The sequence below is a fragment of the Podarcis tiliguerta genome, assembly GCF_965153285.1.
Source record: "Podarcis tiliguerta genome assembly, chromosome: 4".
In the NCBI taxonomy this organism is placed as follows: Eukaryota; Metazoa; Chordata; class Lepidosauria; order Squamata; family Lacertidae; genus Podarcis; species Podarcis tiliguerta.
The window spans coordinates 5,965,816-5,987,318 of record NC_139537.1 but is presented as its reverse complement, the minus strand read 5'-3'; the positions used below and the strand labels follow the sequence as shown (position 1 = coordinate 5,987,318).

General features: G+C 46.8%; 1 protein-coding gene across 2 annotated transcripts in view; it reads right to left on the bottom strand.

Moving 5' to 3' along the window:
* P4HA3 (prolyl 4-hydroxylase subunit alpha 3) overlaps window positions 1-21,503 on the bottom strand; it is a 35,188-nt gene that overhangs the window by 5,617 nt on the left and 8,068 nt on the right. Inside the window, exons 3-10 of one of the 2 annotated variants that reach the window (XM_083436549.1) lie at window positions 18,934-19,157; window positions 16,980-17,129; window positions 13,990-14,041; window positions 11,983-12,146; window positions 10,250-10,426; window positions 4,288-4,352; window positions 1,797-1,956; window positions 557-619 (exon numbers count right to left, since the gene is read on the bottom strand). In XM_083436549.1, coding sequence (XP_083292675.1) covers window positions 557-619; window positions 1,797-1,956; window positions 4,288-4,352; window positions 10,250-10,426; window positions 11,983-12,146; window positions 13,990-14,041; window positions 16,980-17,129; window positions 18,934-19,157 — 1,055 coding nt within the window. The remainder of the gene's footprint in view (window positions 1-556; window positions 620-1,796; window positions 1,957-4,287; window positions 4,353-10,249; window positions 10,427-11,982; window positions 12,147-13,989; window positions 14,042-16,979; window positions 17,130-18,933; window positions 19,158-21,503) is intronic. The other variant, XM_083436550.1, reaches the window with a different exon arrangement.

Here is a 21,503-nt window from a genome sequence, read left to right as displayed (position 1 = left end):
TTTCCTTGACATCTGGTGGGAGGGCGCTCCACAGGGCGGGTGCCACCACCGAGAAGACCCTCTGCCCAGTTCCCTGTAACCTCACTTCTCGCAGGGAGGGAACCGCCAGAAGGCCCTTGGAGCTGGACCTCAGTGTCCGGGCAGAACAATGTGTCCTCACCTCTTGCTACTTTGCAAAATGGGCAGAAGTGATCCCCACTGCCATTAAAGAAGCGAAATAGAATAGCTGCTTTGGCTGGTGTGATGAGCATTTAGAAATACCAGGGGAGGTCTGCTTCACCCCGTTTTCCCTTCTCCAAGTCACCCTTTGCCCCAGTGACACTTCCCTCCTGTGAAAACATCTCCCAAATCACGCTTGTCCTAGAAAATACACTGCAGAAATCTAGCTGGAAAAGAAACACTGGGCCAGCTGTTTGAAGCTTGGCACTTTCCATTTTAGCCATGGAATGACAAAACAAAAAACAAAAGCAGCCCTACCCTTCTTGAAGCATATACAGAGTTCCCTGGCAAAACCACAATATCCTTTGCAGATCCCAGCAAAGAGAAGAAGACTCACATAGACCATCAACGTGGCAATTCGGTTTCCGGATTTCATCCTGTAAAGGGGGCTTTTTCTCGACTGCATTGGGAAAAAAGAGAATTCCTTGATTACGGAACACCAGGTGGTTGCATTCATCAAGTTTTAGTACTTCCAGAACTGGGATTGTCTACCACAAAACCTGAGCATAACTACAAGTTGTCCTACAAGTGTAGAACTTCTGCGGTCAAACTGGTGGGAAGTCACGGGTGGAAAAAGATTTGTATTCGAGTATTCAGTTAGGAATCTATGCTGTAAAGAAATCAAGTATATATGTATATGTACAATTTACATTTAATAAAAACTATATAAATACACACACACACACCGGTTTAAATTTTAAAGTGTAGGTGGAGCTTAGGACTGTGCTTGTGGCAAGGGGAAGCAGGAAATATAATTAATTATAATTATAAATATAAATATAATTATAAATAAGAGAAGTTTAAAAAGACAGAAAGACTTGGATTGCTTCCAAAGAAAAATGCAAGTGTTTACATCTCAGGCAATACAGTGGGACCTTGGTTCTCAAATGCCTTGATTCTCAAACGCCTTGGTTCCCAAACTCTGAAAACCCAGAAAAAAGTGTTCTGGTTTTCAAACGTTTTTTGGAAGCCAAACATCCGATGCGGCTGTTGGCTATTGTTTCTGGGGCGCCTGCACCAATCAGAAGTCGCGCCTTGGTTTCTGAGCATTTCAGAAGCCAAATGGACTTCCAGAATGGATTAAGTTTGGCACTTTCGTTTTTGCTATTTATTTTTTGTTTTTGTTTTTGAGGCTTTTTCGGTTCATTTGTTTTTGTGACTGTGTGGAACCTATTGATCAATTGATTGTGTGACTGCGGAAATGGATAAAAGCCCCCCATCTGAACAATGACTATCATCAGTGCAGGTAAAAAATAAAATCATAATTTTAATTTTTATCATCTTCAATACTGTCTTATTTACTTTATAGTACAGCACATTGATTGTTGCTTTCATTTTATGGATCAGCGGTCACGTTAGATAGTAAAATTCACATTAAATTGCTGTTTTAGGGGTTGTTTTTAAAAGTCTGGGACGGATTAATCCCTTTTGCATTACTTTCTGTGGGAAAGTGCGCCTTGGGTTTGGAACGCTTTGGTTTTGGAACGGACTTCCGGAATGGATTAAGTCTGAGAACCAAGGAACTACTGTATCAAACTGCTTTCATGCCCTGCCGGACTCTGCAGCAACAGACTCACCGTCGCGTGGTCAAAATGGGGCTCGTAGTGGCCACCTAATCCATAGTTTACGACCTGCAGGTATTCTGCGTAAGGGGGCTGGGTGTTGAGGCCAGTCAGGGCTGCGACCCGTCGATCTAAAGCCACGATTGCTGGATCCAAGGTGTCTTTCAGCCAGGCACTAAACAAAGCACAGTGAGCAGGAAAGAGTTGAGCTCAGAAGTGCAGTTGTATAAGGTAAAGGTAAAGGTACCCCTGCCCATACGGGCCAGTCTTGACAGACTGTAGGGTTGTGCGCCCATCTCACTCAAAGAGGCCGAGGGCCAGCGCTGTCCGAAGACACTTCCGGGTCACGTGGCCAGCGTGACATCGCTGCTCTGGCGAGCCAGAGCCGCATACGGAAACACTGTTTACCTTCCCGCTAGTAAGCGGTCCCTATTTATCTACTTGCACCTGAGAGTGCTTTCGAACTGCTAGGTTGGCAGGCGCTGGGACCGAACAGCGGGAGCGCACCCCGCCGCGGGGATTCGAACTGCCGACCTTTCGATCGGCAAGCCCTAGGCACTGAGGCTTTAACCCACAGCGCCACCCGCGTCCCTGCAGTTGTGTAAATAGGTACAATTTTTCTGTTTAAGGGGGGGGGGCTCACAAGACTACTTTGAGGGGCCCGAAACTGCCTTGGCCCCTTGGAGTCAGCGCGCCTGCTCAGAACCCAAAACAAATTACAGCTCTCACAATTCTTGGGGGGGGGGGGCATGGCTATTTAAAGTGGTACAGCGCTGCTTTTAAATGCATAGTGCAGATGAGGCCAGAGTATTAATCGATTTAAAATATCTTCACTGGCATACGATTCTGTTCATTTTACCGCTGCCGTTTCAAGCCAAGATCCTTCTGTTTTTCCCAACGGGGCCAGAGGTGAGGGAAGAGTTAATCGCTCGTTCATCCAACCATAATTCAAAGCCCCCCCACCCTGCAGAGAATGGAATTCCGGCGGTCAGCGGGGTCTCTCAAACCGAGATTGCAAAACCGGGCGCTGAGATCATCTCGGAAAATATTTGCCAAGGCTGCTCTGCAACCACAGCCTATGTCTCCGTCATCCTTTGTGTGGAAATTCCATATCTAGCTCTGCATTGCAAGACGACTCAATGAAGTCATTTTTTCCCAGCCTAGGAAGCCTGGAATGATAAACGCAGCTGTTGGCTATAAATCCTGCCCTTTGGCAGTTTGCAGAAGAATAGAAACCTGGATTATAGCGTACTAGGGAGATGGGAGGCCTGATCCTGAACTATTCACCTCTAGATTGCTTGCTCAGATTCCTTTGCTCAGTGGCAGAACACCTGGTTGGCATGCAGAAGGTGGCAGCTTAACCAAACAGAACGTCTGGTCCCCTTCCCAGCCTCTCCATTTAGAAAAACAGGATCTTGGCAAACTAATGCCAGTGTACTGGAAGAAGCAAAGATCACCCATGTCGAAGCAATGATTCTTCAACATCAACTTCGTTAGACTGGTCATGTTGTGCGGATGCCTGATGATCGTCTTCCAAAGCAACTGCTCTATTCTGAACTTAGAAATGGAAAGCGTAATGCTGGTGGTCAACAAAAGAGGCTCAAAGACTGTCTCAAGGCAAGTCTTTAAAAATGTAGTATAAACACCAACAACTGGGAAACACTGGCCTGCGAGCGCTCCAGTTGGAGAACAGCCTTCACCAAAGGTGTCATGGGCTTTGAAGACACTCGAACTCAGGACACAAGGGAGAAACGTGCTAAGAGGAAGGCACAATTGGCAAATCCACACCGTGATCAACTCCCGCCCGGAAACCAATGTCCCCACTGTGGAGGGATGTGTGGATCCAGAATTGGCCTCCACAGTCACTTACGGACTCATTGTTAAGACTGTGTTTAAGGAAGACAATCTTACTCGGCTACGAGGGAACGCCAAAGAAGAAGAAGAAGACCCTATTAAAATGAGTTATTCAGAAGAGCAGTTTGCACGACCCACTCAGGAAGATCATAGTGCAATAAAATTCTGCAAATAATATTGCATGAAAAGTACAGTGGTACCTCTGGTTGCAAATGGGATCCGTTCCAGAGCGATTCACCGCTTCCGCGCATGCGCGTGGTGTCATTTTGAGCATCTGTGCATGCGTGAGCGGCGAAACCCAGAAGTAACCCTTTCTGGTACTTCCGGGTCACCGCAGGACGCAACCTGAAAAGATTTAACCTGAAGCAAACGTAACAAGAGGTATGACTGTATTGTTTATGTATTCTTGCTAAACAAAAACATAAGGTAGAAGGAAATTTAGGGCAGAAAATGTTTTGATTGATTGATTGATTGAGCTAGCCTGCAAACGTGACAAAAAAGCTAGCAGCCTCAACCCTGCAGTGTGGGGTGTCCCTGGAGGCACCCCTAAATTTCACGAGGGGGCCAGCTCCTTGCACATCCGTTGGCACATCAAGCGAAGCAGCTCCTTTGTTCCCTGAGATTTCTGTGTGTTGCTAGCAAGAGACTTTACCTTTTGCTTATTCGGTAGTCCGCTTTCTGCTGCTTTTCTCCCGAGGCAACCACCGACCTCTGCAACTGGAGAGGGGAACAGAGAGAGAAAAATGCAAGAGGTTGCAGTGTCAAATCTGGAGCGGAAAGGAGACAGGATGGGCTTCGCTTCTGATGTTTGGCTGAGTTATAATAATCAAAAATCAATAGGAGGATGACATAGGCTCTGAGATCAATCCCACTCAATGGACCAGAATGCGGTCTAAACCCCCCTTTAAATCCATATCAACAAAAAGAAAAGAACTCACTCTGAAAATTACCTAGAGGTGGTACCTAACACCAAGGAAACTAGCACTAGTAAGCTACTGCAGAGAGAAGACCCAGAGTCACCCATGGAAACGAGATTGGGGATTTTCTTAACGAACTAGTTTGGGTCGGGGGGTGGTCTACGCCTACAGATCTGTACACAGAATCTGGCAACCATCCGGGTCGTCTTATGATCTTTGCCTAACAGGAGAAGGTCAAATTTTGTTTTAAATGTTTGTTTTCCTTCTGGGATTGTACCCCCAAGTGTGTTTTATAAGCCGGTCTCCGACTGTAATAAATTATCTATCTATCTATCTAGTGCTAATACGCTCAGGAACCTCACCAAAATGCTGGAGAGGGTGCACCTCCACAGGCACATACCTCCACATGTGGTGGGAGTGCCCCAAATATGTAAAATAACCAAGCAAGTATTAGTTATAATAATATATAAAAATAATATTTCATTTATACCCCACCCATCTGGCTGGGCTGCCCAAGCCACTCTGGGCGGCTTCCAAGACATAAAAACATAATAAAACATCAAACATTAATAGTAACTATCTGATCCAATGGGGACGTGGGTGGCGCTGTGGGTAAAAGCCTCAGCGCCTAGGACTTGCCGATCAAAAGGTTGGCGGTTCGAATCCCTGCGGCGGGGTGCGCTCCCGTCACTCGGTCCCAGCACCTGCCAACCTAGCAGTTCGAAGGCACCCCTGGGTGCAAGTAGATAAATAGGGACCGCTTACCAGCGGGAAGGTAAACGGCGTTTCGTGTGCTGCGCTGGCCACGTGACCCGGAAGTGTCTGCGGACAGCGCAGGCTCCCGGCCTCTAGAGTGAGATGAGCACACAACCCTAGAGTCTGTCAAGACTGCAGCTGCAGGTTGCAAACGTGCTTCCCACACGGATCACGTTCGCAACCCGAGCATCCACTGTAGTTAAGGAAAACAGCCCTTGACAGTTATTAGGAGCAACCCGCCCGGCGGAAAGGCGTCTAGCCTGGAGAACTGCGGCCACGATGACACACTCGGCCGAGATGCCAGGATGTCTGGAAGCTACCCAGAGGAATTGTGATTGATCGGCAGGCAGAGCCAAGTGCCGTCTGGCTTTGGGAAGGAGGAGAACCGCAAAACCGATGTCCCATCCATGCCATGGATTAGGTTAATAATCTCCATGTGGGCCTGTTTGCGCGGTTGCCGAGGCAACCGGCCGGGATGTTGGATGGAGAAGGAATCATTTCGGCCAAGTGTGGAAGAGCTGAACCACAGGATCTCCTCCTCCTCCTCCTCAATCCGAGGAGGTGGCAATTTTTAAGCTTAATTTTCTCGGCTGCTGAAGGAATCTGAATAACCAAAAAGGAAGTTTTCTGCCCTCTTGTTCAAAATAGGGCTGGGCACACCATATTAGCAGAACCTGAGTGATACTTGTCGACACAACAAATACCGTTTGTGGAGTAGACGGGAACAATAATAATAATAATAATAATTTATTTATACCCCGCCCATCTGGCTGGGCTTCCCCAGCCACTCTGGGCGGCTTCCAAAACAAATATTAAAATACTGTAATACATCAAACATTAAAAGCTTCCCTAAACAGGGCTGCCTTCAGATGTCTTCTAAAACAATATTAAAGAATATAAAACTGTGCGGTAAAAACGACGACAGTATAAACAGTACAATGAGAATGATTGGAAGACTCGTTTTGTCAGAAGTCCTTTTTATTTAAGTGTTTATTTAAGTATTAATTGGGAAGTTTAAGATTTTTTATGCATGTAAATCTGCTTTTTCTTCTTTATTCTTTCTGTATTTTCTGCTTTTCTTAATTCTTTTTTCTTTAATTTATTTCTGTAGTGTGAGATTGTAAATTCTTTGTATATTCTTTGTATATGTGTGTAATTTAAATTAATAAAGATTATTTTTAAAAAACACAAAGTAGGGTTGGGGATGCAAACTGGGGTGGTCCCCCCCCCCCGCTTTTTAGGGGGGTTTGCTAGTATAACAGAATTTGGAGGGAACAAAATTCTCCAGCAGACTAACATGGTTAGAACGCGCGGTTGGTATTTGTAATCATAATGGTAATGCATTCTTTCGATTTAGCTGTGATTCCTGCATTGCAGGGGGCTGGTCTGGATGACCTTCGGGGATCCCTTCCAACTCTATGATTCTATGATTTATTGGTTGTCCTTGGGCAACTTACTAACCAGTCATCAATACCCCACACCCACTGAGAAAGCCTCAAAAATCTCATTGACCACAGCAGCAGTAAAAAAAAAACAAGTTTGTGGCCCGGGATAACCGCCCTTTGGCTCCTATGGGAGGAAGAGGGGCAGGAAAGACACCCAAGGTACAAAATAAATGACGATCCATCAAGTGCTCTGGTAACCTCAAGGATGTTAGGATATTTCTATTCCACCTTAAAAGGGAGCAGGATGTTTGTGTCACAGCCTGCGCATTTCCTGTCTCACAGGATGTTTCTGTTGTGTCTTTGCTTTCGTCTCTCTCTCTCTGCCGGAACTCTCAAGCAGGCAGTCATGGTTTTTCTTTGTTCTGATCAACGCTGAATAAACTTGGAAATAATGCTTTCGTGTGTGCATCTTTCGCTGTGCGAACTCTACTGATAGAGTGTGCAAGAGCTCTGGAATGTGGGAAGTTATTTCTGGAGCTCATGTCGCTAATTGTTGATACTGCGTGTCTACGGGAGATCGATGGGCGTCCGGAGATGACGTGGAGTCAAGATGGACTATGTCTCCCTGGCAGTATCCCAACAAAGGTTGGTTACTGCAAGGCATGGGTAGGCAAACTGAGGCCCGGGGGCCGGATCCGGCCCATTCGCCTTCTAAATCCGGCCCATGGACAGTCTGGGAATCAGCGTGTTTTTACATGAGTAGAATGTGTCCTTTTATTTAAAATGCATCTCTGGGATATTTGTGGGGCCTGCCTGGTGTTTTTACACTGTTGTTTCCACTGAAATGAGGCTGTATTTTAATGTTTTAATGTTTTATTTTAATCTGTATTTCAATCAATTGTTTTTATATCGGGTGTTAGCCGCCCTGAGCCCGGTCTTGGCTGGGGAGGGCGGGGTATAAATAAAATTTATTATTATTACTTACATGAGCAGAATGTGTGATTTTATTTAAAATGCATCTCTGGGTTATTTGTAGGGCATAGGAATTCGTTCATCCCCCCCCCCAAATATAGTCTGGACCCCCACAAGGTCTGAGGGACGGTGGATCGGCCTCCCGCTGAAAAAGTTTGCTGATCCCTGCTGCAATGCATTCTACGTAGGGCTGCCTCTGAAGATGGTTCATAAACCTTAGTTGGTGCAGAATTCAGTGGCCAGGTTGCTCACCGGAGCAAGACAGTTTGAGCACATTACACTGATCCTAGTCCGACAGCACTGGCTAACAATTAGTTTCCAGGCCCAATTCAAAGTGCTGGTTTTGACTTATAAAGCCTTAAACGGCTCAGGACCGCAATACCTCAAGGACCGCCTCTTTCCATATGAACCTACCTGGACCCTGAGATCATCTTCTGAGGCCCTCCTTCGTGTGCCTCCTCCTCAAGAGGTCTGGAGGACAGCAACATGAGAACAGGGCCTTCTCTGCTGTGGCTCCCCGTCTCTGGAATGCTCTCCCCAGGGAAGTTCGCCTGGCACCTTCATTACACACCTTTAGGTGCCAGGCAAAAACGCTCCTTTTTAACCAGGCCTTTGGTTGATCTTACTGACATCCGATGCCTTTTTAAAATCCAGTTCTTTTTTTGGGGGGGGTGTTATTGGGTTGTTGTTTTTATTTTGATTAAATACAGTGAGGGGGGAAAGTATCTGATCCCCTGCTAAATTTGGCCCTTTGCCCCCTGACGAAGAAATGACCAGTCCATAATTTTAATGGTAAGTTTATCGTAGCTGTGAGAGACAGAATAACAACAGGAAAAAACCCCCAGAAACCCAGAAGACAAAAGTCAGAGATGGATGTGGATTATAATGAGTGAAATAAGTATTTGATCCCCTATCAACCAGCCAGATGTCAGGCTACCTGGTATCTTCACTGTATCCAACGAGCTGAGATTAGAAGCACCTGCTGTAAGGGAGAGGTCTTACCTGTAATCCTAGCTCGTTACAGTACCTGTACAAAAGACACCTGTCAACAGAAGCAATCAATCCAGCAGATTCCAAAACTGCCACCATGACCAAGGCTTCGTCAGGGGGCAAACGGGCAAATTATCAGAGGACCAAATACTTTCCCCCCTCACTGTATATTGTGGTTTTTATATTGATCATGTTCTGTGAACCGCCCTGAGACCCCTGGGTATAGGGCGGTATATAAATTCATAGAATCATAGAATCATAGAGTTGGAAGAGACCACCAGGGCCATCGAGTCCAACCCCCTGCCAAGCAGGAAACACCATCAGAGCACTCCTGACATATGGTTGTCAAGCCTCTGCTTAAAGACCACCAAAGAAGGAGACTCCACCACACTCCTTGGCAGCAAATTCCACTGTCAAACAGCTCTTACTGTCAGGAAGTTCTTCCTAATGTTTAGGTGGAATCTTCTTTCTTGTAGTTTGGATCCATTGCTCCGTGTCCGCTTCTCTGGAGCAGCAGAAAACAACCTTTCTCCCTCCTCTATGTGACATCCTTTTATGTATTTGAACATGGCTATCATATCACCCCTTAACCTCCTCTTCTCCAGGCTAATGAAGAAGAGGAAGAATAAGAGTTTGGATTTGATATCCCGCCTTTAAACATGCCCAGCTCCCTTAGCTGTGCCTCATAAGGCATCGTTTCCAGGCCTTTGACCATTTTGGTTGCCCTCCTCTGGACACGTTCCAGTTTGTCAGTGTCCTAATTCAATCAATCAATATTATTATTAGTGTTGGTATTCACAGAATTGTAGGATCTTAGTGTTGGAAGGGACCTTCGAGTGTCAACTAGTCCAACCCCCTGCAATGCAGGAATCTCAGCTCAAGCATCCATGCCAGATGGCCGTCCAACCTCTGCTTAACAACCTCCAAGGAAGGAGAGTCCACCACCTCCCAAGGGAGACCGTTCTACCACTGAACGGCTCTCCCTGTCAGAAAGTTCTTCCTGATGTTTAGCTGGAATCTCCCTTCTTGTAGCCTGAAGCCAACGAGGCAAGAGATTATGATGAAAAGAAAGGAAGGTAGTAATTTGAACTAGTTAATTCTATTAGAAAGTGAATATTGGAAAATTGCAAAAATGAGATTCAATGAAAATCAGTTAGGAAGAATTCAAGGAAGTCATTTAATAATGGAAATTAATTTGGAATTTTAATTGGAAGACATTTTATATGTTTGTTTGTTTTTCTTCTTATATGTTTTGTTTATTGTGTTGTGTTGTATTTGCTATAAATCTGGAAAATTAATTTTTAAAAATGGAAAAAAACACCCCAAAACGACGCAAGAGCCCAGGAGCGACCCGTCCCGTTTTGCTGCATAACACGGCTTTCAGGCTCTGGCAAGGTATTGCTAGAGCCCCGCAAGATCTCGCAGGGCTTTTGCGAGGTCCCACCAGAAGCTGGAAACCACTACCGCAGCCACTTCCACAGCAGGCCTGCCCCTTTGGTTCTGTCGCCTGAAGCGGCTGCCTCGGTCGCCTCATGGATGGGCCGGCCCCACAAGACCCCATTTCCTGCCACCCCAATGCCCCCGTGCTGCTTACCCGTGGAGCGGCAAGCTCCTTGATCTTCTCTGCTTCGGCATCGCTGACAAAGTCATGGTAGAGGGCGATGTGAGGCTGCCGGTGGACAATCTCCCTCTTTAGAGGCTGGAGCATCAGGAAGGGGGTCCCATTGGTCTCGTAGGAGCAGTAGAGGTGTTGCTGCTGATACTGGGATGGCTGGAGGAGGACCAGAGAGAGAGGGTGATGCAAGGGAACCTACCTGCAAACCAACCAACCACCAATAGGCCAATGTCTATGGCACCATAGTCATAGGCAAAAGGCCCTAGCCCAGTAGTTGGAACCAGTGAGGGCAGTGAATGTCCTGTGTGAATGTCTGGAGGTGGTTGGAAGATCGATGGTGGCTAACAGATTGAGGCTGAATCCTGACAGGATAGAAGTACTATTTTGGGGGGACGGGGCGGGCGGGTGTGGAGGACTCCTTGGTCCTGAATGGGGTAACTGTGCCCCTGAAGGACCAGGTGCGCAGCCTGGGAGTCATTTTATATTGCAAAATTGTCCCTCAGATATCACAAGCAGATCATTGGTGTTATCTATATACCATATATTGGATGCACCAGACCATAGGAGGGGGAGAACAGGGAATTTTTTCTTTCTTGTTCTCCCCCTCTAAGTTAAGGTGCGTTCTGTGTGTTCAAGGCGCGTTCACCCGAAGCCTCCGGCTTTGGGTTTCTTTCGACCTGCTCTTTGGGGCTGGCGGGGGGGGGGCGCTGCTTTCCCCCACCAGTAACCCCAAAGACCAGGTCGGGGAACAGTGGGAAGGCAGCGCTCCGCCTCCCCACTGTCCCCCCAGCTTGTGGGGCAGGCGGTGGGGAAAGCAGCGCTTCTCCCCACCGCCAGCCTCCAAACCAGGTTGGGTTTGGAGGCCTTGCGGATAGCTTCCTGAAGCCTGGAGAGCGAGAGGGGTTGGTGCGCAACGATGCCTCTCACTCTCCAGCCTTCAGCGAAAGCCTGCATTCGCTCCATAGGACGCACACACATTTCCCCTTCATTTTTGGAGGGGGAAAAGTGCGTCCTATAGAGCGAAAAATACGGTATTTAAAAGCTCATCAGATTCCCCATGGAAATGTGGCATTTCTATCCCAAGGACACCGAAGGCGCATGGATGCTCATTCCACAATGAACACCCATCTGATAACATCATCCTAACACTGCTGGGGTTTGTAATTACCGTATTTTGCGCCCCATAGGACGCACCTAGTTTTTTGGGGGGGAAATAAAGGAAAAAAATTATTTCCCCCCCCCCAGGTGCGGGGCTGGAAGAACCAGGTCAGGGAACAGCGGGAAGGCGCACTCCGCCTCCCCACTGTCCCCCGAGCTTGTGGGGCTGGCGATGGGGAGAAGTGCGCTGAGCCCAGGACTGGAGGCAGCTCTGCGCAGCCATCGGGAGCCGGGCGGGACTTCGTGCTGGCTCCCAATGGCCGTGCAGAGCTGCGCTGAGCCCGGGACTGCAGGCAGCTCTGCCCAAACCTCGGAGCCGGTCTCCCGAGGGTTGCGCAGAGCTTCCTGAAGCCTGGAGAGCGAGAGGGGTCGGTGCGCACCGACCCCTCTCGCTCTCCAGGCTTCAGCGAAAGCCTGCATTCGCCCCATAGGACGCACACACATTTCCCCTTCATTTTTGGAGGGGAAAATGTGCGTCCCATAGGGCGAAAAATACGGTATTTCGTAAAAACAAAACACCAAGGTTGAATTCCGTGCCTTTTCTGCGGCCCCACCTGAGACCCCAGAGTCTGGCACAGCTTCTCGTAAATATCTCTGGTCTCCAGCTGGGTCACGTTCGGCCTCTGCAGGGACGCCCCTTCTTCGCCGCTCTCGCGCTTCACCAGCAGCAGCTTCTCGTACTTGAGGACATTCCTCGCCATCCTCTTGTTGCTTGGATCTGGTCGAGATAACAGGTGGTCTGAATCCAAAAGTGGATATACATTTTTAAAAGCACACACACCCCCGCCCCTTTAGTAGCCATCTAGCATGTAGAAATGAAGCGGTCGCCCAGATCCAGGAAAGTTTGCCCCGTGTGCCAGGTTGCCAGTGAAGGCAAAGGAGCAGAGCCAGTAAGAAAAAGTTGGCAACCTGGTTTTAATTATTTGTAGCTTTTCAACTTGGCCCCGTGACCGTGCCAACTGGGCCCTGCGGTTGTGGGGGCCCGGGGCCGTGGGGGAGGGCCATGCAGCATGAATATCCCTGGCATAGAAATTTGTGGGTGCCTCGCCCCTTCATGGGGAATTTTGTTGGTTCCTTTGCACCCAGAACCCCAGGGAGTTGGCACTAATGCAGAGCAGTACTGAAGCATGATAAGTAATGAGAATGACATTGAAGCAAAGGTTTCGCTTTGTTTTGTTTTTTGGGTTGTTGTCTTTTGATCACTTTGTGTAAACCGAAGGGTGGGTTGCCAACTGACTGTAAAAAATGTCCTGGCCTGCTCTTGTACTCCCCCCCCCCCCATTATTTTATTTTATTATTTTATTTTATTTAACAAAGTAATAAGAATAGATAAATAAGAATAAAAATGTGCACCCCACCATTGAGACCATTCCATTGCAACTATCCAACCTCCCAAAATTTCAACACTTCCTGCAATGGTTTGACCCCTTTCCGTTTTAACACTACAAAATTCTACAAACTCCCTCCTTACAGCCTCAAAATCATTTCTCCTGCGTATTAATTTATCATTAATAGCTATATCCCACACCTCTTTATACCATTCTTCCATTTTATATTCTGCTTGCCCCTTCCGCTTCCCAGCTATAATAATGCGTACAGCTGTCAATAAATTTGTGAGCAAGTCCTTTGCAGCCTGCAAACCTTCCACCCCATCATAGATTGATAATAATGCTACTTCTGGACTTTTGCTCAGCTTTAACCCACGGATTTCTGTCATCTCCTTAAACACCCTTTGCCAGAAAAATTGTACATCTTTACACCCCCACCACATGTGAACACAATTCCTTTGTTTATTTGATTTAATCTTGCCCCTTCCGCTTCCCTGCTATAATAATGTGTGCAGCTGTCAATAAATTTGTGAGTGAGTCTTTCATGCTCTTGTACTTTTAACAGCAGCTGCATTCAGCTGAAAAGCTTCATGGCAAGAAACTGAACACAATCACCTGCTAACTGAATGGCTGTTAGTTAGAGGCTGTGCTTCAAAAGCTACCAGCTCTAGTGGTTTTTATGCAGGTAGAATTAGGTGGGTCTATGGCCCGCTGCAGCCAACTCCCCTTTACCTTCTGATTCTACGGATGCTATTTGAGGATCTCTGCAATAGAGAGAGAGATGATTTCAATGTCTGTTACTGATACATGAAATCATTACCAGGAGACAGCATTACTTTCCAGTTAGGTAACCCAGAATAAATGTGGAATCGCTGCTCCTTTTTCAAATGGAGGGTTCTTAGTTGTGTAGGGAATTTCAGTAGGAAACAAGTCATATCTACTGAAAGTCCATTTTCACAGCTATGAAAGGTGCATTAGTTTTTTGTTTACATGCCCGCCTCGTTTTAATGTTCCTCTGATATTTACTTCCCCATGTTCAACCCGGAATCCCTTACTCCCTAGGAGGAAAAATGCCCTGGCTGGTTTGAACAGAAACTGTTCCCCCCCTAGTTATGAAGGCCCACTGATGATTGTGCAATTTATGAGGAGTGCATCTAATCCTTTAAAGCTAGATGTTTGGAGTGACTAAGTAACATTCTTCAGTCTGACAGGATCTGGACAAGAAGCACATACCGTAGTGAAGAAATTCTTGGGAAAGGCTTAAGGCATGAGAGATGTTTCCTGCCTTTAAAAAATGAAGAGGGGAGAGAGCAAAAAGTTAGATTTCTCGTGGGAAATAGAGACACACTCAAGCTGACATGAAAGCAAAGTGTGTGTGTCTGTGTGTGTGTGGAGGCTATTCTTACTCAGCAAATGGGGAGGGTTGCACTCTACACATGCTCAGAGGACACCTGATTTAGACTTAAGGAGAGAAAGATGGTTCATAGGTAGTCAGGGCATGCTGTCAAGTGTCACCCAGGGTCCCAAGTGGACAATTCAGTCTTCCATTGCCAGGCAAGCTGAATATTCCCTGCAGGGAATTCCACCAGTGTGACAGCGGAGGGGAGCAGCAGAAAATGCTCTCTCTCAGGTTCCCTGTGAGTGCCTGGGGGTGGTTGGAGGATGGATGGCGGCTAACAGATTGAGGTTGAATCCTGACAAGACAGAAGTACTGTTTTGGGGGGACAGGAGGCGGGCAGGTGTGGGGGACTCCCTGGTCCTGAATGGGGCAACTGTGCCCCTGAAGGACCAGGTGCGCAGCCTGGGAGTCATTTTGGACTCACAGCTGTCCATGGAGGGGCAGGTCAATTCTGTGTCCAGGGCAGCTGTTTACCAGCTCCATCTGGTACGCAGGATGAGACCCTATCTGCCTGCGGACTGTCTCGCCAGAGTGGTGCATGCTCTGGTTATCTCCCGCTTGGACTACTGCAATGCGCTCTACATGGGGCTACGTTTGAAGGTGACCCGGAAACTGCAACTAATCCAGAATGCGGCAGCTAGACTGGTGACTGGGAGCAGCCGCTGAGACCACATAACACCGGTCTTGAAAGACCTACATTGGCTCCCAGTACGTTTCCAAGCACAATTCAAAGTGTTGGTGCTGACCTTAAAAGCCCTAAACGGCGTCAGTCCAGTATATCTGAAGGAGCATCTCCATCTCCATCGTTCAGCCCGGACACTGAGGTCCAGTGCTGAGTGCCTTCTGGAGGTTCCCTCACTCACTGCGAGAAGCCAAGTTACAGGGAACCAGGCAGAGGGCCTTCTCGGTAGCAGCACCCGCCCTGTGGAATGGGCAGGGTATAAATAATAAATTATTATTATCCCACCCTCCTCCCCTCCTTGAGTGAATCATCTTGTGCAGAATGTGGGATGTGATACTTAAGTAGCAGTCAAGTACAACATTCCTTGTTTTCCTAGAGTGGATATGCAAGGCGATGTTTGGTCCAGCCAGTCGAAAACTTCCTGTTTCCTCCTTGCTGGGGCATACTTCCTTTGCATGTGACTAGAGGTAGCTGTAACCTTACCTGTCCAGGACAAGGCACGCAGCACCCTTTCTCTTTAAATATCTTTAGATAAGATTGTCGTGTGTTTATTCTTTTTAAGTGGGACAATAAGGGAACTTAGCAAGAACATACAATTCAATACTGAATTGTATGATAGTCAGAGGCTTACATAAGCCTGCAACCAGCTACCCCCTGTGCGTTAAAAAGGAAATTGAAGTGAAGGGTGTGAGGCAGGAGTTAATAATGCAGGTGAGCTGTGCACAAGCAAGCTGCCAGCTAGCTCTGCTGAGGCTCTTTTTATTGAACAACAAACCCCTGTGTTGCCGAAGTAGTAAGTGAATAACAACGTAGGACAGTGATTCCGGATAATCTGACTGTTTCGTTGGAATATACATATTCTTATGACCACTGCTCCTTGTGCATTTTTCTAAAGGTTGACAGACGTGTGTTCATTTGATTTCAAATATATCAGAGAATTTACAAGTTGTACTAAATCATGTATATTATGCAATAAGAATTGCAGTGCTATCTAGTATACTGGTCTTCGCGTTGTTTGTTGAGGCTCTTTTTATTAGCACAATATGCAAAGCCAGTCAGATACATTTTGGACTGTGTCCTTTACATCTTCCAGTCACGAGATCGTGGGGTGGTACAAAGTTATTTTGGCACCTGTTTCCACCGCGTCACTTTTCCCCTGAACAATGTATGACGAAGGAGACCAAGGTCACTGCAGACCACTGAGAAAGCCAAAGGTTAGGTAGAAGGCATGATGTTCAGACAGCTGTGGCTTGTCTGCGGGTGGAAGTGTGCTCCGCACCTGGCGATCATTCCTTCAGGGAATGTAAACTCTGCTAAGTAAAGGGACTCACTAACGCTAGTTGTTGTTGTTGTTTAGTCGTGTCCGACTCTTCGTGACCCCCTGGACCAGAGCACGCCAGGCACTCCTGTCTTCCACTGCCTTCCACAGTTTGGTCAAACTCATGCTGGTAGCTTCGAGAACACCGTCCAACCATCTCGTCCCCTGCCGTCCCCTTCTCCTTGTGCCCTCCATCTTTCCCAACATCAGGGTCTTTTCCATGGAGTCTTCTCTTCTCATGAGGTGGCCAAAGTATTGGAGCCTCAGCTTCAGGATCTGTCCTTCCAGTGAGCACTCAGGGCTGATTTCCGTAGGGATGGATCAGTTTGATCTTCTTGCAGTCCATGGGACTCTCAAGAGTCTCCTCCAGCACCATAATTCAAAAGCATCCATTCTTCGGCGATCAGCCTTCTTTATGGTCCAGCTCTCACTTCCATACATCACTACTGGGAAAACCAGAGCTTTAACTAGACGGACCTTTGTTGGCAAGGTGATGTCTCTACTTTTTAAGATGCTGTCTAGGCTTGTCATTGCAACGCAAGTTAGGAAGGACATTAATAAACAATATATCCTCTCCAGCCTCCCTGAACATTCCCACACAGAATCAGCGTGGAAGTTGTGTAGGATGAGCGGGAGTTGTGCAGGAGGACTGTAGCTCGGTGCCAGCACATCTGCGTTCATGAGGCAGGCACCAAATTCAATCTCCAGTGTGGCATCCCCCCTGCCTGGAGAGCTGCTGCAGACAGTACTGAGCTAGATGGACAGAGAGTCCAACTCGGTAAAGGCAGCAGCTCCCTGTGTCCTCTTGCAGCATCCCGTCTTACCTTGAAATAAGAAAAAGCCAGGTGGTCCAGAGCATCTTCAAGGCTCCCCTCGTCCTCCGTGTTCCAGCTCCCATAGGAAACGCGGAAGAGGCTCACGGCCTCCTCCAACCACAGAATGGAGTGGTAATAATCTTCCATGTCGTAGGCAACCTGGAAGAAACCAGGAATGGTAAGAGAAAGCCCTTAGGAACTTGGGACCACTTTAACCTGCAAAATCACTGGCTAGATGAGGATTTTTGCCTGCAGAATTTCTACTGCTGCCGTTGCCGTGAACCAATGCAAATACAGTGGTACCTTGGTTCTCAAACTTAAACCGTTCTGGAAGTCTATTCCGAAACCAAAGCGTTCCAAAACCAAGGTGCGCTTTACCATAGAAAGTAATGCAAAGGGGATTAATCCGTTCCAGACATTTAAAAACAACCCCTAAAACAGCCATTTAACATGAATTTTACTATCTAATGAGACCACTGATCCATAAAATGAAAGCAATAATCAATGTGCTGTACTATGAAATAAATAAGACAGTATTGAAGATGATATTTTGTTTTCTTACCTGCACTGATGATTGTTTGGATGGGGGGCTTTTATCCATTTCCGTAGGCACACAATCAATCAATCAATCAATCAATCGGTAGCTGAACTGGGTTCCACACAGTCACAAAAACAAATTAACTGAAAAAGCCTCCAAAACAAAAATGAAAAATAAATAGCAAAAACAAAAGCACCAAACTTAATCCATTCCGGAGGTCCGTTTGACTTCCAAAATGTTCAAAAACCAAGGCGCAGCTTCTGATTGGTGCAGATGCCCTGGAAACAATAGCCGACAGCCACAATGGACGTTCAGCTTCCAAAAAACGTTTGAAAACCGGAACACTTACTTCCGGGTTTTCGGCATTTGAGAACCAAGGTACCACTGTAAAATATATTTTTAAACTTAACCCCCAAGTTGCTGCCTGATTCTTGTTTGAAGAATATCTGAAAAAACATGTTAATATTTAAATCTTAGCATAGCTTTGGAAGTAGATATAGGTTGTAGGGTTAGAAGTAGAAGATAGCGTATTTTAAAATAGTATTATTCGTAAGTGATAAAACGTGAAGATTTTTATGGTAAAAGTAAATGTGATAAAAAAATGGTTAAAAATTATGATATATGAAACTGCTAAAGATGAGGTAAAATGAAAATCAGATGGGGGGGGCTGGGGAAACTCACCTAGGGGGGAAAAGGATAAGACAAGAATTTGTTTGTATTGTTTGTGTTTCTGTTTGTATTGTTTATTTGTGTTATAAAATGAATAATAAAAAAAAAATGGGGGGGGGGAGTTGCTGCCTGATTCTTTGTTAAGCAGGGCGAAAAAGGGAGAACCAGTTGAGTAAAGGTAAAAGGGTAAAGGGACCCCTGACCATTAGGTCCAGTCGTGGCCGACTCTGGGGTTGCAGCGCTCATCTCGCTTTACTGGCCGAGGGAGCCGGCGTACAGCTTCTGGGTCACGTGGCCAGCATGACTAAGCCGCTTCTGGCGAACCAGAGCAGCGCACGGAAACGCCGTTTACCTTCCCGCCGGAGCGGTACCTATTTATCTACTTGCACTTTGACGTTCTTTCGAACTGCTAGGTTGGCAGGAGCAGGGACCGAGCAACGGGAGCTCACCCATCGCGGGGATTCGAACCGCCGACCTTCTGATTAAGTCCTAGGCTCTGTGGTTTAACCCACAGCACCAAATTTGTAGCTCATTCGTAATTTTGCAGCCTAATCCCTATGCTTTTAATTTGTTAGCAAGGATGGGATTTTTAACCTACACACTTGGGTGCCTGGAGGCATAAATTGCAATTAATATAGCTCGCACAGCGCAACCCTGCCAACCCTCTGCCTCTTAGCAGGCCTGCCAGGTAATCCCACTGACCTCCAGGGGGTCTGTTACTGCCCCCTTTGGAAACCACTGACCTGCCCCCCTCACCTTGCCAATATGGAAACAGTCGTCGGCAGACAGGGAGAAATCCTGGCTGGGGTTGTAGACGTCCGGAAGCGGAGCATTGCTAACCCTCTGGAATCTCCCTTTGGCCAAGCCCTTCACACTCAGGGAGTAGACATCCTGCAGGCGCATCACCCCCCGGGCAGCTCCTTCCAGGTCCTCAAAGATGGGCAGCTCCTCCTCCAACCGTTGGTAGCCATTCTTCAGTGCTGAGAACAAAAGGTAAAAAAAACGGTGAAGCCATATTGATTTGTATGCTGTTGGTGGATTATTGTCATTGTCCTGTTGGGCTGTGTATGTGATAAAGGGGAGCCATACCGGGGTGAAGGCGTCTTCTTCTGTTTGTCCCCGTGTCAGTTTCAGTTTATTAGTTAATTTTTTCTAGTAGGGCTGTTTCCCATACTATTTGGTACCATTGGTCCATGCTTACTCCTGACAGGTCTCTCCAGTGTCTGGCTATGATGCTTCTGGCTGCTACCCACCTCACTCACACACGAAAACAAAGATCACCACAGCCAATCACAAGCAAACAATCACACCCTAGGCCAACCCCAACCTCTCTCACCACCAAAGGAACACAAGTGAACAACACAAACAACGCTGACCCCAAACTCTACATACATTAAACATAATAGAAACACCGCCACCCGACCCCACCCCCTTCCATTTTCCCTCTCTCCACCCCCCCTTTTCTTTTTTCTTTCTTTTTTTTCTTCTCCCCCTAATGCCTCAACAAATGAAATGGATTTGTAAAAATGTTACATGGAAAAACAACAACGAGGCATTACACTTAACTTCTGCAAAACAAGAAAAACCCTTAATAAAAAAAAAAAACCAAAAAACAACAACGGTGAAGCATCCCTGGATGGTTGAAATATACTTGGAGTCGAGTGTGGATTTTGTGGATTTCATGCTCTTTATTCAGCTCATAGTAGTGAGGAATGAAAGCTTCCCCAAAATATCTGCTTTATATACATTATTTACACAATGGGCCCCACGTGATTGGCTAATTCTGGGATTCTCCTGTAGGCCAATCAGGTTGCGGATTCACTTCCACCTAGAGCTGGATTGGGTAGCTCCTGCGGACCAATCAGACTGCTGCATTGATCTAGGACCAATCAGACTGCTGCATTTTGGATCCTATTGTTCTAGGACCAATCAGACTGCTGCATTTTGGATCCTATTCAACTCAGTACATAACAATGGTTAAGTCCAGTCGCAGATGACTCTGGGGTTGCGGCGCTCATCTCGCTTTATTGGCCGAGGGAGCCAGCGTTTGTCCACAGACAGCTTTCCGGGTCATGTGGCCAGCAGGACTAAACCGCTTCTGGTGCAACTGGACACCGTGACGGAACCCAGAGCACAGGGAAACACTGTTTACCTTCCCGCCACAGCGGTACCTATTTATCTAATTGCACTGGTGTGCTTTGGAACTGCTAGGTTGGCAGGAGCTGGGACAGAGCAACAGACGCTCACCCCATCGCGGGGACTCGAACTGCCAACCTTCTGATCAGCAAGCCCAAGAGGCTCAGTGGTTTAGACCACAGGGTCACCTGTGTCCCTATCAAGATAAAGGTAAAAGGTAAAGGACCCCTGGATGTCAAAGGCAACTATGGGTTTGCGGTGCTTATCTCACTTTCAGGCCGAGGGAGCCAGCATTTGTCCGCAGACAGCTTTCCGAGTCATGTGGCCAGCAGGACTAAACCGCTTCTGTTGCAATGGAACACCATGACAGAAACCAGAGCAGCGTGCAGAAATGCCGTTTACCTTCCCGCCTGAGCGGTACCTATTTATCTACTTGCACTTTGACATGCTTTCGAACTGCTAGGTTGGCAAGAGCAGGGACCGAGCAATGGGAGCTCACCCCGTCGCGGGGATTCGAACCACAGACCTTCTGATCGGCAAGCCCAAGAGGCTCAGTGGTTTAGACCACAAGGCCACCCGTGTTCCTGCTGAGAACAATACCAATCCCTCCTTGGTACTGAGCCTTAAGAATAGGGGCAGGGTAAAAAATTAAAAAAATTCCTTCCCGTAGCACCTTAGAGACCAAGTAAGTTTGTTATTGGTATGAGCTTTCGTGTGCATCCACACTTCTTCAGATACCTGCCTTCATAATAAATCATTTTTATTTATTTTTTTGAATTTACATTTCAAAATATTCATTTTTTAACAATCTTAAACCAATGACTTCCCTTCTTCTCTTTCCGTGGTTCATTTTGTATACCGTACATCCCTGCATATTTTACATGAACTAAACCATTCCGTATTCCATTATTACATCCATCAAAACTGATTTACACTGTTGAATTTATCTCAGTGCTGCCAACGTTTTTAAATGTACACAATTTCCACCCACATATCCAGTAAACATTTTCCAGTCTTCTTTAAATGTATGTTCTTCTTGTTCTCTTATTCTGTATGTTAAATCTGTAAGCTGCACATATTTCACCAGTTTGTTGCCATCCTTCTTTAGCTGGGACCTCGCTGGTTTCCCATTTTGGGGCTAACAAAACATGGGCTGCAGTAGTGGCGTACATAAATAGTCTTTTTTGAGA